Source organism: Filicampus tigris, chromosome 2, assembly GCF_054856515.1.
Source record: "Filicampus tigris isolate MCC_2025a chromosome 2, RoL_Ftig_1.0, whole genome shotgun sequence".
In the NCBI taxonomy this organism is placed as follows: domain Eukaryota; kingdom Metazoa; phylum Chordata; class Actinopteri; order Syngnathiformes; family Syngnathidae; genus Filicampus; species Filicampus tigris.
In genome coordinates, this window is record NC_141218.1 from 13,237,003 (window position 1) to 13,255,062 (window position 18,060).

An 18,060-nucleotide genomic window follows, 5' to 3' on the forward strand; every position below is an offset into this window, starting at 1 on the left:
AATAAGTGTTAGCATACAGCGTGGCACACAAGTTGGCCTGCGGGACAGGTGAGGTCGTCTGGAGGGTAAATCTAGCTTACTGGCACTCATTGAAAATAAAGGAACAAGGACAAAGCTAGTTTCCTATTGACACTGATACACAAGTGAACGCCTCACTCAAATAGTCCCATCATGAAATTAAAGGGCTAGGAAGTATCAATTTCAACTTGTGACATATCTGTGAAAAAGAGGTCATTTCACAAAGTGTTTATGGGAAAAGGGGGTCAAACTCTCTAAGTGGTAGAACTTTAGCAGTATCTCTGCATGAAAACAGTTGTCATTTTACAGGGTCTCTGTCTGAATGAGATAATTTTGCAGGAATTTGTGAAAGAGGCAGTGACTTTTTTTCCCCCGTTTATAAATAGTCATTTTACACGATTTTTGCTGGATATCTCTCCATGTGAAATAGGCCATTTTGCAGGGTCACTGTGTGAATGACACACATTTTCAGGGTCTCTGCATGATGAGTAAATTGTGAAGTTTTAAATTTCTGAATGAGACCGTAATTTTGTTGGGTAATCTGTGTGAACGAGGAGGTAATTTTGCAGGTTCTCTTTGTGAAGTGGCAGTACATTTCCACAATATACATGTGAAACAGGCATTATTTCTGCTAGGTCTCTGTATAAATGAGGAGGTAATTTTGAAGTATCTGTATTAAAGTCAATAATTCGGCAGGAGAAAGGCTAACATTTAGCAAGCTCTCTGTATAAAGAAGGAGTTCATTAGACTGATATTTGTGCGAAACAATGTAATTTTGCCAGGTATTTGTTGAAATGCATACGAATTTTGCAGTGTTTCAGTTAAAAACAATTATTCTACACAATTTGTGTGAAAAAGGTGATACATTTGCAGTGCCTGGCTTGTCTGTGTGAATTAGGAATTTTGCAGTGTCTCGTGCGAAAGTATGTGTAAGCCTGCAATTTCTATACGAAAGAGTTAGAAATTTGAGTCTGTGTGTGAATGAGGAAGTATGCATTTTGTAGTGTGTCGGTGTTAAAGAGTCAGCACATTTGCAGGAAATCTATGCAAGCAAAAATGTTACCAGATTTTCTTGTATGACAAGAACAATATTGTGTTTTCAAACAATATGCCAAGGACATAAAACAAGCTGAGTGATCACATCACAAGTGGCAACACCCCAAAAATATTTTATTACATAATTACAACAATGGTAGTAAACCATATAAAAACTTTCTCTTGCGTATTCTTCCTCCCCGACATTGCAGGAAACTACCTTTAATAAAATTAAATAAATCACACCTGACATGTCATATCTTAAGCGGATTTTTCATATTTCTGCAGGGAACAAACGATGGTTTCATTGCAATCAAAGTCTGAAAACATTCCAGATGAAAAGGCTTTCATTGTGAAAACCCTTTTGACTACAGCAAGGATGTAAACAAGACGGCAAAGGATCACCAAGGCAACGAGCCGGTTTGCTCCGTCAGTGCTAATACTACATGAGCAAAGTTATTGGGACATCAGGCAGGATGTCTTAAGAACACACATAGTTGGTCCGCCATTGTGTGGCGAGAGCAGCGTTCAATCTTCGGAGAAGCGACTGAACTTTGATTTGAGCACTGGGAAGATGACTCAGTATCGTCAAAAAGTTGGAAGCATGAGTAAAAAAAGGTGGTCATTTTGTGGAATCTCTGTGTGAAAGAGTCGGGAAATTTTGAGCATCTCTGTGTGAAAGAGGCAGTAGTTTTAGAATAGTGCTGTCACAAGAATGGGAGTGTGGAAGTAATTTTGAGAGGTCTGTGTGGAAAAGGAAATTTTGCATGATTTCTGTGTGAACCTAGCAATTTTACAGGATCTCAACGTGAAATAGGCGGTAACTTTGAAGGATTTCTGTCTGTCTCTGTAAGGATAAGGACATAATTCTGTGTAATCTGTGTGACAGAGACAGTACCTGCAAGATTAGAGCAAATAAGGCTGTGACTTTGCACTGTCTCAGTATGAAGGTGGTGATAGTTTACGAACGGAGGCAGTAATTCTGCAGAGTCTCTGTGTGTGAGTGGCCTCAATTTTACAGGTTTTCTGTCTAAAAGAGGCCGTAACACTGCTAGATCAGTGTAAAAATTGATGTGAATTCGCTGTGTAAAATGTATGGAAGTCCTGCTAATTTTGGTAGCTATTTGTGTGAAAGAGGCAGTAATTGTGCAGGGTCTCTGTGTGAAATAAATACGTGAGTTCTGTATAAGAGGGGCAGTTTTATTCCGAGATCAATGGGTTCAAGTGGCTCCAATTGTGCAGTATCTGCGAGGAAAATGATGTGATTTAACAGGCTATCTGTCAACTGAAAATTGTGGTAATTTTGCAGGGTTTTTGTGTTAAAAAGGCAATAATTATGCAAAGTTACCGTATGAAGGAGCTGTATAAATATGTGGGCTTGGTTGGAATGAAGCAAGAATTTTACAGGCTTACTTTGTGAACCATGCTGTAAATTCTCTAGGTGAAAAAGGCGTTCATTTCGCATGATTACCGTGTGAAAGTGGCCACAGACATGGGAGCTGTGCAAACTCAGCTGCTTGCTGGAACGCTAGCTCGTCTTTGAAGCGAAAAAAAGAACAACATGATTATTGTAAATCATCAAACCAAAGGAAAAAGCATGACTCGTCGTCACCATCTTGAGAAAGTGTAAATCCCATTTTGCGCAGCGTTGCGACATTCAGGACGGGAATCCTCTGGAGTCTCTCGTGAAGTGAGAGTCCCCCGCCATCCTTTGTGTGGTTTCCAGCTGTGCTCTACCGCACCTTGAAAAGTGCTCCTTTCAGATCCAGCTCCCACACACAATGATTACCAGCCCGCCCGCTCAGAGTTCCTGTCGTGAAACGTTTCAAAATGACAGCAAACTACCACGACGCGCATCCAATAACTTACTCTTGTGTCTTTCCCATCAATCGATGCGGTTGCCACAGATGGTGAAGCGGTCGATCTCCAGAAGGTCCTTTTTGGGAGCTTTGGGCCTCGCCTCGGCCCCGTGCTCCTGCTCCTCTTTAGGGGGCGAGGGAGCAGGCTGTTGGGGTTCCGGTGCGGGAGGTGACTGTTCCAGAGTTGGAGGAGGAGTAGCAGGCGCCGAGGCCGAAGAGTCGACGGGAGGCGGGGGAAAGTCCCACCTCGGTGCAGGCTGAGCGGTCACTGAAGAAGAGGAGGGTGAGGCGGAACGAGGGACGGAGGGCGGCTTTGGATTCGTCTTGGTGTCACCTGGGAAAAAGAAGAAGAAGAAAAAAAAAAACACGGTGATTGACTGCAGTGGTCATGTTCTAATCCGGGTTATAGCTGTTCCATCCGTCTTCATAAGCAAAATAGCACTGTATAAGACAAGTGTCAGTGATTTTGCAGGTTCACTGTGTAAAACTCGGGGTGATTTCATGGGGCTTCTGTGTGAATGAGACCGTTTTACGGAATTGCAGGAAAGGAGGTTTTAATTTTACAGGAACTCTGTGTGAAAGAGATATTACATTTTTAGGGTCTCTGTAAAAGTGTGAGTGATTTTGCAGGATTTTTGTGGGAAAGTGGTGGTCATTTCTCAGGGTTTCTCAAGCGGCAGTAGTTCAGCAGTATTCAAGGACGCTCCATTTTGGAAAGAATCCATATTGATAAAGTCAATAACACACAGTTTGGCACCTGTAGATTCACATATTCACAGATTTTTTTTTCAGAAATGTTTTTCAGAATTTTTTAAGGAATATTTGGGGTTTTTGTTGTTTTTGCTCGTTTTCATGGAAAACAAATATTGAATACTTAGCTGCGTTTTTCTTTGGAATTTTTTTATTTAAAAAAAAAAAATAATCAAAGATATATTTCCCTCCAAGCCAACAAATTAATGATATGTGGATGTATAAATATATATAGGCTGTAAGAGGTAGTAATTGCGGAGGGTCTCTGTGTGAAAGAGGCTACACATATTGAGCTGTGTAAAACCTTTCCAAGGTGGAACGTTTGCAGCAGTCACGGTCATGGAACTGTGGTCTATGTGATTCTGTGAATTTGCAGGTTTTCTGCGTGAAATAGAAAGTTGTTTTGTGTGGCAAGTGGACATTTTTCAGTACAGAAAGTTGTTGTTATTGCACAGGTTCTCCGCGTGAAAGGCAATCATTCCTCAGGATTCAAGGACAGTTCATTTAGCCTTGGTGGAGGTTTTTATGTTCCCAGAGCTCATGTTTGCGTTTCAGTAAAAAGTTACGAGCATACGGCTGATGTCAAACTGCTCGTTGCCCTCATCTGCCCTGCGGACAAACACTCAGAGGCAGATGGCGAGTCTTTGTGATGTGTGGCTCCAGATGATTTGAAAAAACTAAGACATGCACTTGAACATAATTGTGCGGTGGTGTGGCACTTTAGTGAGAGTGGGGTTGAAAGTAAGGTGAGAATTGTAGCTGACGTCGCTGGTTGAAATCCCAGCTGAAAGATGTGGCGTCTTGTCGTTTCTGTGAATCCAGATAAAGGTGACAGGAAGTGACACGTCATCAGGATCTTTTGTCACCTCAGAGCTCCTGATGAGAAGTGTGGGCAGAACCATGCGTGGAGGTGAGAGCTGAGGGGATTTGGCTGCAAATGATGCCGCCACTTCCAGGAAAACGTGTGACTGTTGGTATTTGGCCCGATGATGTGCACGTGTAAAAGCAGCCCGGCCCAAACTGCACTATTTTTATGATATGAACAGCAAGCATCAGTGGGCGTCCGCCTCAGCTTGTTGGCATGGAAGCGATGAGATGACATTTAACGTGTTGAAGTGCAGCCCTGTGTTGAAGAGGCAGCCATTTTATGTGGATCTCCGTATGAAAAGGGCAGTCTTTTTGCAGGCGCACCATGTGAAACAGGTTCACGTTTCATATCGTCGCTGTCCTGTGAAAAACACTTAGGTCCATTTTTTTTGTATTAACGTCATTTTTTTTTTTTTTTTTTTTTTTTTTTTTTAAATTGTACATAAGTGTTTTTCACAGGACAGCGATGATATGTTTCTCTGTGTAAAAGAGACAAGAATTTTGGTGGACGTGTCAATGTGGTGGTTAATTTTCACGGTCCTTCGAAGAGTCTGTGTGTAAATTTTCTTAGGGTTGCAATTTTACAGAATCTCAGACAAAGAGGTGGTAATTTGATAGGAGCTCTGTGTGAAAGAGATGTTCACTTTTCAGTATCTCCGTGTTTAAGTTTCTCTCCTTTTAGTGGATCTAAGCGTGAGAGGTATTATAATTTTGCAAAATCTCTGTCTGTCGCATGGGTGTATTTTCACAGGATTTTACAACAAAAAAAAAGCCAGTAAGTTTGCAGGATCTCTGTGTGAAATTAGGGTTGATATCACAGGGTTTCTATGTGGAAGAGGTGGTATTTATAGAGGACGGATGATGGCAAAGTTTTTGAGTGAATTTTGTACGTTTCTTGTGTAAAAGAGGTGGTAGTTTTTTTATCACCTGTCAGTCTGAAAGAGACAATTTCATCTCATAGAAAGAGGTGATAATTTGATAGGATCTCTGTGTAAAAGAGCCGCAATAATCGAGTAGTGTTCTCCCTTTGACCATGATGTGACGCAGGATTCTAATGAAGCCATTTCAAACTAAAAGGAAAACTTTTCCGGGGCTAGAAGCCTTAGTTTTGAATCAGAACTCATTCGCTAGAACTCAACCTGATTAGGGAAGGGAAAGCTTGTCAGTTCCGAAGAGCTGCAGGAAGTGAGCGGGCTGGTCAGACATCAGCCGAGCATTCGCGTCATGATCGGCGTTGCTCTGACGGACATGTTTATGGCTGACAGCCCAAATGACTTCAAAAACTTCAACAAGCACGGCCAGTGTGAAAGGCTACAGACGTGTGGAGCTGTGCAGCCAACTGTTTGCTGGGCTGTATTACCTGTGGGTGTCGTAGTCGAAGCGTGGTCGCCTTTGTTGTTGGGTGAGGACGACGAACCCGCTGCGTGGGGCTTCTCGAACAATTTTTCCTCCATGTTGGCCCTCTTGACGTACACGCACGACTTGCCTAACAGCACTATGCTGTTCAGCACCTTCAGTGTGACCAGTCTGCGGTGAAAGAAGGGGTTATTTTACAGGATCTCTGTGTGAGAAGAGGTGGGAATTTTGCAGGGGTCTCACAGCAAAAGAGGGTAAATTAACAGGATCCATGTGTAAAAAACAGTCAAAGGGGTCTCGGTGAACTAGGGGGTAATTTTGCAAGGTATCTGTGTGAAAAAGATGGTAATTTTGCAGGATGTATGTGCAGGATCTCAGAGTGAAAGAGGTGGTCATTCTGAAGGGTCTCTGCGTGAAAGAGGCAAATTTGTAGGGTCTCTGTGCGGAAGAGGCCACAGGTGAGGCACTTTGCGAACTCAACTGCCTGCTCATCTTAAAATGACTGTGATTAATTCAAGTTAAAGTGATTATAACGCAAAAGCACATGTCCAGTGGTGTGTAAAACTACTACTGGTCCACTGTGATGCGCATGTGGTCCAAGTGTGCCATCATCAGGGCTAAATGGGGTGTCACTGATGACAGGCGGACAAAATTAGGTCTGCGGAGTTGCTGCCTGCTGCTGCATGCGATGATGTGTTACGAGCGAGCGCATGTCAGTGCGGCTGAACAGTTGCCAGGGCACGGCAGTGTGTTCCAGCAAGGGCTATTTTTAAACCGCCGAGATGACAACATGGTACTGTTCACCCCGAGGGGGAAACTCTTCAATGGCGCCGGCCCGATGGGATACGGCGAACGAGCACGGGAAGAACGCGAGGACACAATGTTGATGCTTATGTAACTGTGCAGTGCGTGTTGTGTGGGAATATTTGAGTCAGTTCTATGACGTACGATATGCATGCTTGGAATTAAAAAGAGACGCAAATACAAAATGTGTCAATAGGCATGCAAAAGCTTTAGGGGGGGAAACTGCAGAGGGGGAAAAAAAAAATCAGGTTTCTGACAAAGAGCCGGTCATTTTAAACAATCATTGTGTATAGAGGCAGTAATTTTACGGGATCCCTTTGAGAGGCGGTCATTTTGCAGGGCCCGTGCATGAAAGGGGTGGTAATTTTACGTAATCTTAAGTGTGAAATACATGGTAATTTTACAGGATCTTTGTGTTAAAGAGGCGGTAATTTCACAGGGTCAGTGTGAAAGAGGTGGTCATTCTGGGGGTTTCTCGGTGAAAGAGGTGCTCCTTTCGCAGTCTCTCTGTGAAGGAAGCCATTACTTTAAAGGCTCTAAGTGTACGAGAGATCCCACTGTATGAAAAAAGTCATAATTTGACAGGATCTCAGTAAGGAAGAGAGGATCATTTTTAATTGTCACGGTGTGGAAAAAGTGGGATCCTAAACAGGTGTTAGTCTTAAAGGGTTTCCGTATGAAAGTGGTGGTACTGTTTGAAACGGAAGGTCATTTTGCTGGATCTCAGTGTGAAAGAGAAGGTACTTTTAAAGGATCTCACAGTAGTGTGAAAGAGGTCGTTTTCTTGAATGTGCTCTATGTGGAAGAGGTGTTACTGTGTGAAACTGGTGACAATTTTGCGGGATGTTGGTGTGAAAAAGGCGTCATTTTGGGGGATCAGTAATTTTGCAGGGTTTCTGTGTAAAAATGACAGATTTTGTAGGATATGTGAGTGAAAGACATGAGTTTTTATGTTAAAAGAAACACCACCAAAACACAATTTTAAGCAGGTTATACAGTACCTGAGCTAAATTACATATTTGCATTAAGGATAGGCATAATAATAGCATGTTCAAAAAACGTTGCTAGCTGCTCAATTCAAGTGCAACAATTTCTTAGGGTAACGTAATTGGGTCTTACCCAAGATAAAAGAGGAAGACACAGGTGTATGCCAACGCTCCTCGCACCTTCACTGAACTCATGACCACCCGGGAAAGCTGTTCAAACACAAAATAAAAGGTGTTGACATAATGTATTTGCAGGTCAACAGCGTTTAGAGGGCGCGCCTTCTTACCAGCACGGCCAAAGGCAGCGGGATGAAGCCCATCCGGCGGGCCACGGAGTCACTGTAGTCCGTGTAAGCCTAAAACAGAAAACACTTGATGTCATCAGATTGAGAGCATAATCAATAGAAGCTGTTGCTTACGTTCTTCTGTCGACTGCTGACAAGATCGAAGGCCAAGCTGGCTCTGTATTCGCTGTAAACCTGCCAGACGACAGGGAGGACGTCAGAGGAGGGAGACTTAAAAACAAAACAACAACAAAAAAATTCAGTCCTTACATCCGCTGTGATGTCGTTGAACTTGGTGATAAAGGCGTGTTTGATGGCGTCAACGGCCACTTCGGAGGTCAGGACCATAAAGACGTCAGGGAACAACACCCACAGGTGCTCTGCGGCAAAACAAACAAGCACAGTCAATTTATCAGAAAACTGAACCGATGAGAAAGTGAATTGCTTGTTAATTATATATGCGTGACATGTTTTTATATTTTCAAAATGTAATTTTAACTAATAAATCCTAATTAAATGATTATATACTATGATTATTTCAGTTATTGTACAATAAAACCTCAGTTTTTGTATGCCTTCATTTTTGTGTGATTTGGTCATCAATTATGTTTTTGTCATTTAAATTTTGTTCGACTTTTTGTACATCCACTCAGTTTTCGTACAAAAAAAAAAAAAAAAGAGAAACATGACTTGGGCATTCATGTCACAGAATCGATGCACGTTCATCCAAAGCATTCTGCAAGTTATGACGACAAGGCCTATTCCACAATGAAAGCTCCAACTAAACTCAAGACAATAACCCTCCCGGTCTGCTCGGCAACATCAGTGTAGCACATCCCGTCAAAAGTCAGACCTTCAAAATAAAATCACGCAACAGTTTCAGCACACTTTCTTTGGCCACGCAGCAGCGGCCATTTTACAGGATCTTAGCATGAAAGAGTTGGTAATTTTACAGAATCTGTGTGTGAAAGAAGCACTAATTTTGCTTGATATTTCTGTTTGTCCATCCCCAGTCAAAACCTTAATTTACAAGTGTAAATGTCTCTGTTAATGCAAACCCTTTCTAAGTTGTTAATAAGTTCTCAAGAGATGTTCACAACTCACTCATTTAATAGAACTCCAACACTTTAGTGTAATAATAGGCTTTGTGCCTATTTTCCCAACTAAACATTGGCATCCATTATAGAAAAAGAACTAATGACACAAAATGGGTTTTGAAGCTCATTCAGAGAAAAGCTTGTTACATTCGCTTATCACAACCAAGCATCCAGGAAAGCGACCGTGACTGACGGAAAAGGGGCCGGAACGAGCGCGTCGGTGTCACAGCGTGGCTGACACGCTGCGTCTGTCAGTCAGCGCCCGCGTGTTTCCCTTCAGGAGCGTCTGGGGGAGATGTCGCCTGTCACCGAGCTGTCAATCGGGCTGTCACGCTGTCGCCGCTCAAGAGGACTCCCCCTGGAGGGCAAAACTGCTCATGGCTCAGCATGACTGTCCCAACTGTGAAGCCATTTGCTGACTATGTGTGACTTCTTTGCGATATTTGGTGTGTTGTGCTAGTAGTGAGTTTTCAAGCTTGGAATCGAGCAGTTTTTGCTGAGGACAGTGCTTTTCAATAAATTACTGTCACACCCCCCAGGTGGGGAAGAAGACTTTGCTTTCCCATTCCCACATCATCCAAACATGTAGTAGACCACTTCCTGGCTCCGTTTCAATTCTGAAGGGCGGATGATCTTCCATAAATACTTTCTGAATCCGCGCCTTCAGATGCCTCAAAAGATCATCACTCTAACTTCGCATTTGATAGAAATAGTAAAAACAGCAAATAACTGAGGCCCCTCGCCACTCATAAAATGTTTATCGTGTGATGTAATTGCTCTTCCCATTTACCTTTATAATGATGCTGTCATACTTCTCTTGCAATAATTTATGCGTTTGTCTACTGTCAGACTCAATTCATTCAAGATTGATTATTTACTGTCACAAATCTTGATACAAATCTCTATACTAAGTTTTGATATTTTGTTATTTTCCTCCTATCACAAGCGAGTCTCCACTTCCCCTTTTAAAAGTATAATGAGGAAGCCTTGTGTAATACTGATCTAACTAACTACATGACATGTTTAGAAACACAGTTTTAGAGATAATTACCCAGGTTCCATGAGAACTGCTCCATATTTCTCAGACACACGATGAGCATGAGAACGTAGCTGGTGAAGCGCTCTTTGATATCTGCCGAGAGAAGACGAATGACATGTGAAACCATGACAAGAAGTGCTGCTAAACTCTAACTAGCTGTCACATTATGCTTGTCAAGAAAATGGCGCCCGCTGTCATAACGAATACACAGCTTCCAGGACATTTCATCCACGGCTGTAATAATATTTTACACTCAACGCACATAATGGGTTCAAAAAGGCTCCAAAGAGGAAATTACAGCAGAAAGAAATGGTAGGATTTTTCTTTCTTTGGCCCACTGACCTTCTACACTGTACGGTAATATTAAGTACAGTAGATCCTGAGAACATAAACATGGATGCACACAACATTGTGAGTGTAATGCCAATCGCTATTAAAGACTCAATCCCTCCATAAAGACATATTCTTTAATACTCGCAGGGTTTCCTGTACAACCCCTGAGGGACTGTTGACGTGCGTTGGTAGGCGCTGTTGTTTTGGTTTTCAACAGAGGAGGACATACAGTACATCGGAGAGCAAATGTAGGAGCAAAGGCAAGCAGCACATTTCCAAAATTCATCTTAGAAAACAAGAAAAAAACCCGAATGAAATTAGGTGTACATTAGCTTATGTAAGCGATATTTGTAGCTACAAAAAAAAAATGCGCTCGTGTCTTTAAGAGGAAGTCAACCCAAACATATTTTTTTCAAGAATATGTTCTATGCGGGCCCACTAGTTGAAACAAGACAATGTGATTAATATGAAATGTGATTTAAGCAGCAAAATCCTTCCATTTCAGGGGGTGGCCATTTTGTCACTTCTGTCGACTGAAAAATGACATCACAGACCCTCAGGGGTCAGATAGCAACCAATCAGAACTCAGCTTCAGAAAACAGGTGAGCCGTGATCGTTCGTTATCCGAGCCCTGAGGGTGTGTGATGTCATTTTCAGTCGGCAGAAGTGACAAAATGGCCGCATCCAGAGATGTCTTAAAACGGGTGGATTTTGTTGCTTAACTCATATTCTACAAACACAATATTAATCAGACGCTGTGTTTCAACTAGTGGGGCTGCATAGAACATATTCTTAAAAAAATATGTTTAATTGACTTCCGCTTTTAAGCTATATATTTAGATGATGGAGAGTTGTGGTACTATAAGGAAAACGTTTCTTTTCTCAATATGTAGTAAAACATTCTTACGTCGAGCACTTGCTAGTGAAACCAGCTACTGCTTACTTATTGTAAGCTTAAACATGCTCCTCAACGGTAATTAAAATGGCAGTCACAAGTTATGCTACCTTATCAAGATTTCAAAAATGCTTGCAGCAAGAGAAATGCTCTTGCAAAAACTGCCCCGTAAGAAGAAATACTTTGGTAGAAAAAGAACAAGCACATTTTGCCTTGATTTGAGATATTTCATCTTGGTTACGTTTGAGTTTTTCTTGCGCAAGCTAGTTTTCCACAAGGATAACTCATATAAAAGAGGATATTTTGGAATGAATTCCAACTTTTATCTGTCACTCCTGATATGATGCTGAAGCATATCTTACCACTGTTGGACATTTGGAACAAGTTGTTCTTCTCAAATTTCTTGAAAACGCTGCCTTTGATCTCCACAAACTGTGAAATGAGAAGCGGTTACATTCCATTTGCGCTACTTAAGCTTCATCATACAAAACAGCGGTGTACTTTATTCTTGCCCTCCAATGTGTGTGTATGTGTGTGTGTGTACTAACGTTGCTGGACATCATGATGGTAAGCAGGGACTTATTATGCGAGTTGAAGGCGACGTTTAGTGTGGAGGCTTGGACCATGATGAGGATGGCGTGGAGGACTGCATATGTGATGCTCAAGAAAACACTTTATGCAGTGAAAGCCGTAAATAAGAAAAAATTGCAAGAGTAAATGAGTATGACGTATAGTTTAAAAAAAAAAAGTGAATATCCACATAAGGGGACCAGAAAATGTCTCCCCCATCAAAAGTGAGTGAGAGCCCCTCATTTAAAGCAAGAAACAAAATGCAACCCACAACCTAGAGCTGTTGGCAACATGTTTTAAAAGTCTCATATCGCTGCTGTGGAAGGATACAAACATAAAAGACGGCCATGAGAAAGTGAGGGATGACTCCAATGCTGTCCCTCTTGCGCTCTTTGGGCTCCGTGGCGGTCCAGTAGAGAGCGTCCAGGATGTCTTGGCCGAAGGAGGAGAAGAGGCGGTCTGCCACCTTTAATCAGGGATGATTTTTTTTTTTTTTGCCCATCATGGAAATAGATCAGTTCCAGTCTCAGGTCAAATTGTCACTACCTATATAGAATTGTTAACCGTCTGTCACACAAGTGTAAATAGAAATTGACCACTGCAAAACGTGAAAACAGTCAAGGTATACTTCAACGTTAATCAGTCTTGTGTGATGTCATTTATAACCCATCTTTTCGTGTTACAAAAAAAACCAAAAAACGCCAAACGCATATACTGTAGTTAATAATTGGAATGATTATAAACTCAGCCCTCACAAGATTTGATAAGGAGTCTATAGTGGTGTCATGCACAATAGTTAATGCTGAGCCGACTTTCATTCAGGTTGCTAACCAAAACAGCAGCACCAATTGAAGCATGTAAATAGTGGCTCAGGTCAAGTAAAGCGGGTTGTCCCAACCTTTATCAAGCCAAGGCACATGTTTTATATTAGAAATATCGCACAAAGGTATATATAACCTTCTACCGTCTAGCAAAAGAACCTTTAAAATAACTTCAATAGCACCTCCAACATGTTGTAGATGAGGTAGAGCTTGATGACGGACTGCCCTCTGATCAGGTGGTACATCATGGCGTAGTCCACGTAGTGCATCATGGAGAAGCACAGCACCAGGATGAGGCCTTTCAGCATGTCGCACACCTGCGCCGGCTGCAGCAGCCTCGACCCACTGTGGAAGTACACAATCACACCACTCACTGTACGTCCATCACTTCCATGACAAGCCAGACATCAAAAGACAAACCACTAAACGTGCAAAAAAAAAAAGAAGACAAAAAACCACATGTAGCAAGCCAATGTGTGAACATGGATGCTTATATTTCCGGTGCTTATGGATCAAAAATGCAACTTTCCAAACTAGCATTTATGGTGCTGTGACAAAAGAAGCCTGCGGACTCATGACAGACATCACAGCTGTGTATAAATCCAGCGTATGAAAAGCGAAGGCGTATAAATGCTGGGTCTTTTGTTGGCAGCCTTGCACGATGCACTCTTTGAATGACGGATTATGATTAAAGGAAATATGAATTACTTCACTGACACATTCATATTATACATTGTAGAATATCCAAAAGAGACAGCCCCAGTGTGTCGAGTATGTCACCCGTGGCAATGCCTTCCAACTTAAGTAGCTTTTGAGTGTAGCCACTCCCACCACACATCAGCATCGCTGCCTGAGTCACGACTCCTGTCCTGTCTACTACTCGTCACATCACTTCCTCACTGGGTGTAGCACAGTAGCACTGTCTTCACTATAGAGATTAAAATAAGGAAGCAGTCTAGCTGATGCCATGCTGCTCTACGTTCTATGACAAACAAGTTGTGACTGAAACAACAGCGCCACTTGCTGGTTGTAGCCAAGTAGTGCACCCCATTGATCCTCAGTGGCTTCCAAAATGTATACATTTGGACATCATGTAAAAGTCAAACAGTATTTCTCCTTGTTTTCCATTATGAAAGAATCCTCGGTTGCATTTGTCAAATTCAAAGGGCTTCAAAAATACATGCAGGCAGTTTCTGAGGATGAACATGTACACTTTGCAAACCTCCGCTGAGGTGATCGGGGACTTAACGAATAAAGTGCTGTTCAGTGGACCGTGATGATGAGCAGCTGAACATCTAAAGGGCACGATGCAGATGAGGATGAAGGTAGAGAGATGGTTGGTTGGTTGGGGCTGGTGAGTGAACATGAATAAGGCCGGAGGGAGCATACCTTTTTCTTCTGCAGTAGGGACATGTGCGTGCCCTACAGTAAGAGAGGGGGGAGGACGGGCACAAACACGGAGTAGTTGCGATAAGATTTAATAATTCTATTTTTCTAAATTTATATATATTGTAAACTGAAGAGTATTTAAAATAGGAAAAAATGATAACAATAAATAACGAAAAAGATTTAGGTCTTTTGAAGATTGCTGTACAACAGAACAAAAAAATAGAATTAATCATTTAATTTTAATTTTTTTTAATTTAAACTATTTGTTAAAATAAATGTTTATTAGTTTTTGCGCTAATGTACTTCTAAGAATTTTTTAAATTTTATTGTTGATTTATGTTTTGTCCTTTCTAATGTGAATTAATATTTTACAAATATATTTTTTGCATAGTGCACTTCAAAATGTGGGACTTTTTGTTTTAAAACTGTGAGTAAAAATATAAACAATTTTTAAAAACTTTTTTAAAATTGTAATTTGTTTTCATTATTAATGGTATTTTTTGCACTTCTCCTAAAAATTTTTTACTTTTTATTTTCTACTTTTAAAATTGTACAAATATATAATCATAATAATAATAATAATAATAATAATAATAATTATAATAATAATATTCGTACAAATATATTTGCTTATTTGTTATGGTTTAAAATTAATACAATATTTATTTGAATTATTATTGGTGTTTTTGGACTAAATAAATTCCTAAAAATATTTTTTACTTTTATTGTTTTAAAATTGTAATTTGTAAAATTCTACACAATTTTGCTATTTATTTTGTTGTCTTTTAATTTTGTATTTTAATAAATGCTTTGGTCAATTATTATTTTATAGTTGCTATATTGTATTTTGTCATGTTTCTATTCTATTTCAGGGACGTGCATTAGTGCAAACACTCATGCACTTCCTAGAAATACACGACAATGGCCAAGACTTCCAGCACTGTTTTAATTTTACCGTGAAGACAGAGCCTTCACACAGTATGAACCCGTCGGTCTGCACGTCTGTGTGTGATGTTTCTAACCTGAAGCCACAGCAGGGCAGGGTGAGGAGACGAAGAACGGCCAGCAGCACCCTGAGGGGCAGCAGTGTGAACACGTACAGGAAGGCGTCCACGCACAGGAAAAAACCAAAGATCATCAACTGCAACAAAAACAACAATTGAAAATGATTGACAACTGCTGTACATCTAAAGCAACAATCTAAACAATGTAGCTCGACAAGAGCCCCTGTTAAAAAAAATCATATTCTCGTCATTTTGGTGCTGTGCGGTAACGGCCTCTTTTTTCACACCAAAGGAGCTGAGCCAAGTAAAGGTGGTGACGAGTGGGGGGGATTTGCCTCTTATTGGTGGAGTCCGACTGACTTTTCACAGAGCAAATAGGAGATATTTTTATAGGAAGATACACTGGGAAGAATTATAAATGAAGGTGTGGGTCAAGCTGTTTGACACAGTGAATGTACAGAGATCTACTATGTTTACACGCATTCCTCTCTGGCCTCACTGTAGTCCATCAGGGAATAGTGAGGAAGTTGGATCTACTCCCCAGATTGCCATCAGAAACAGTAAAATATTTTCACTGGATTCAAAATGAATACATCGTCAAGGAAAATACAGTTGAAACTAGAGCTGGTCTCATTTTTTTCCATGACAGATTTTCTCCACATCACAAATTGTACTATATAAAGTGCTGGGTTGAGATGTGAGTGAATAACGAGTTTTTTCGAGATACGAGAGGATTTTTCGTCTTAGGACACGAGCAGAAATCAGTGTTACAAGTGTGCTTCGGACCCCCACCGCCAGTTGGCGGCAGCAAACTTGACAACATGAGACCACCGTCAATCCAGATTGGTTTCCTTGCTGTGGAAGGACAATACCAGTTGGTGGCAGCACTGGCTATTAAGCTTGTTTTCCAACTGCCAATCTATGCCACAGAAGAAGGAAGACCAATACATTAGGTCCAGTCATGTTTTGTGCCCGCATTTTACGAGCTTGCAGGTCATGTGGAGAGCAAATGTTGATACTATGTGTTTTTATACAATACAACTTTATTTATATAGCACATATCACAACAGTTACAATAATACAGTCTGACTGCAACTTCTCTTGCGAAATACGTTTAACTCATTCACTGCCAGACATTTTCAGACCCTCTTTTACCCTAATGTTTGAAAAAAAATTGAAAAAATATATAAATACTGTAAATTCCTGCGATTGAATGGCTGGAATGTGAAAAGACAAGTAAATTTGTCAATGGCAGTGAATGAGTTAAACACACATTTTTTTTTTTTTTTTTTTTGGTTGGGGTGGAATGGATTAAATACATTTCCATTCATTTCAATGGGGAGATATTATTTAAGATATGAGTGTTTTAAATTACGAGTGTGGTGACATCGTAACCACACTGTTTAATGTGTTCAATTTTATTTTGTGGGTGGTACCTTCTCCAACTCCTTGGGAATGCGCATACATGTGTACACCCGCTCCCGACGCTCTGTGAACTTGGCCTCGTTGTGCTCCAGGAAGTAGCCACGGGTCAGCTCCGTGCAGATGAAGCGGGTGAGCGATGAATCTGGAACGAACACAGCCCGCATTGAATTGCCTGCAATAACAATAGCTATTCACACACACACACACCGGGTGTCACAAAGACAGTTTAGTGAGTATTATCGTTCTGGTTACCTAACATGCAAAAACTCCATGTGTGAATACAGTTGAATCCATTCCACACATTCGATTTACACGACGTAGGATTACTTGCTCACTTACACGACTGATATGGATTTTTTGAGGCCGATGCCAATTCCCATATTTGGATGAATTAAATTCTGCTAATCATATATTTGGCCAATTCGATTAAAAGTATATATATAATGAAAAAAAAAACTTTTTTTGGTCCCTTAACGCTTACAGCAACAAACGTATGAATTACAGGAAGCACATGATTTGACTTTTGATTTCTATTTTACAATACTTTGTCCTTTAGTATTTCTTCAACTTTACAACAGAAAAAAAATCATTGAATGAGTTTAACTATAGGTGCACATATGGTCTTTTACTGCATAACTCTATTCTACAGTAGTATCGATTCTCTGCTGTAACTCAAAATGTCCAACTGTGACTCGAGGCAACATTGCACACTTTTCATAATGTTTGTAAACAACAGGTGTCAGAAGGGTACTTTCCGGTGTTAAATAATTTCCATCATCTCTATATTTGAATCAACATTCCTGTTGAAATGCAGCGTCTCCTTTCGAGGGCAATTTACCTTATGAAATATCTTTTTGACTGACACTTCACACATTTACACTAACGTGATAGGGACGAATATTAAAAATAAAAAAACATTCAATGATCTACACTGTTTTCTCAATTGCTCTGGTTGTAGAAAACGACATGTAATGTTGTTTGTTTGCTTTTTACTAGTTGGAGGCATAGAGGACGCTTCAGCTTTTGCCACCCTGAATTACGTGTGACGTCATGACGAGCTGAAATTTGGTTTCACTGTGCGTTCACGAGATTAATCAATTCATTTGATCAAATTAGGATCCAGGTCTATACGTCCCAATTTGACAGCCCTTAACGTTGAAGCTTTTCTCACTTAACTAGTATGACGTTTAACGAGCATGAATAAATGTTAATATTTTAATGTTACAGTTATTAAAATACTAATAATGGGGGAGGGGGGCTGTTTACCTGTCGAGTGGTCCCTTCGCTCGCGCCTGATGTCAGCGCTAATGTCGTAAAAGCCCAACGTCTCGGGCAGTGGCGAAGAAATAACAATTTTTCCCGACTTGCTCGCATTTGGCCACGCTCGCGTCTGTTGCTTGTTTTTGCGTTCAGTGTCCGCTTCTTTCTCTTTCTCGTCTGACAGCTCGGTCCCCGACGCGTCCGCCATCTTTACTGTGGGACCAGACTTTTCTGTGTCGCGCCATTCTGACATCATGACACTAGCGTC

The 18,060-nt window shown here is 40.9% G+C and overlaps 1 protein-coding gene across 3 annotated transcripts; it reads right to left on the reverse strand.

Moving 5' to 3' along the window:
• Window positions 1–1,160: 1,160 nt before the first annotated feature.
• Window positions 1,161–18,048, reverse strand: tapt1a (transmembrane anterior posterior transformation 1a). Of its 3 annotated transcripts, XM_086024237.1 has the most exons (15): window positions 17,799–18,048; window positions 16,544–16,674; window positions 15,126–15,244; window positions 14,104–14,136; window positions 12,897–13,059; window positions 12,224–12,359; window positions 11,872–11,969; window positions 11,686–11,755; window positions 10,108–10,188; window positions 8,230–8,339; window positions 8,095–8,154; window positions 7,963–8,031; window positions 7,809–7,885; window positions 5,890–6,056; window positions 1,161–3,246 (listed from the first exon to the last, which is right to left on the reverse strand). In XM_086024237.1, the coding sequence occupies exons 1-15, from the start codon at window positions 18,046–18,048 to the stop codon at window positions 2,939–2,941; spliced, it is 1,872 nt and encodes a 623-aa protein (XP_085880363.1). In that variant the 3' UTR covers window positions 1,161–2,938. The 3 variants fall into 3 exon arrangements, with proteins under 3 accessions (XP_085880363.1, XP_085880365.1, XP_085880364.1); XM_086024239.1 differs by lacking the exon at window positions 14,104–14,136 and having other exon boundaries at window positions 17,799–18,041; XM_086024238.1 differs by lacking the exon at window positions 14,104–14,136 and having other exon boundaries at window positions 8,095–8,339; window positions 17,799–18,041.
• Between the last annotated feature and the right edge of the window lie 12 nt (window positions 18,049–18,060).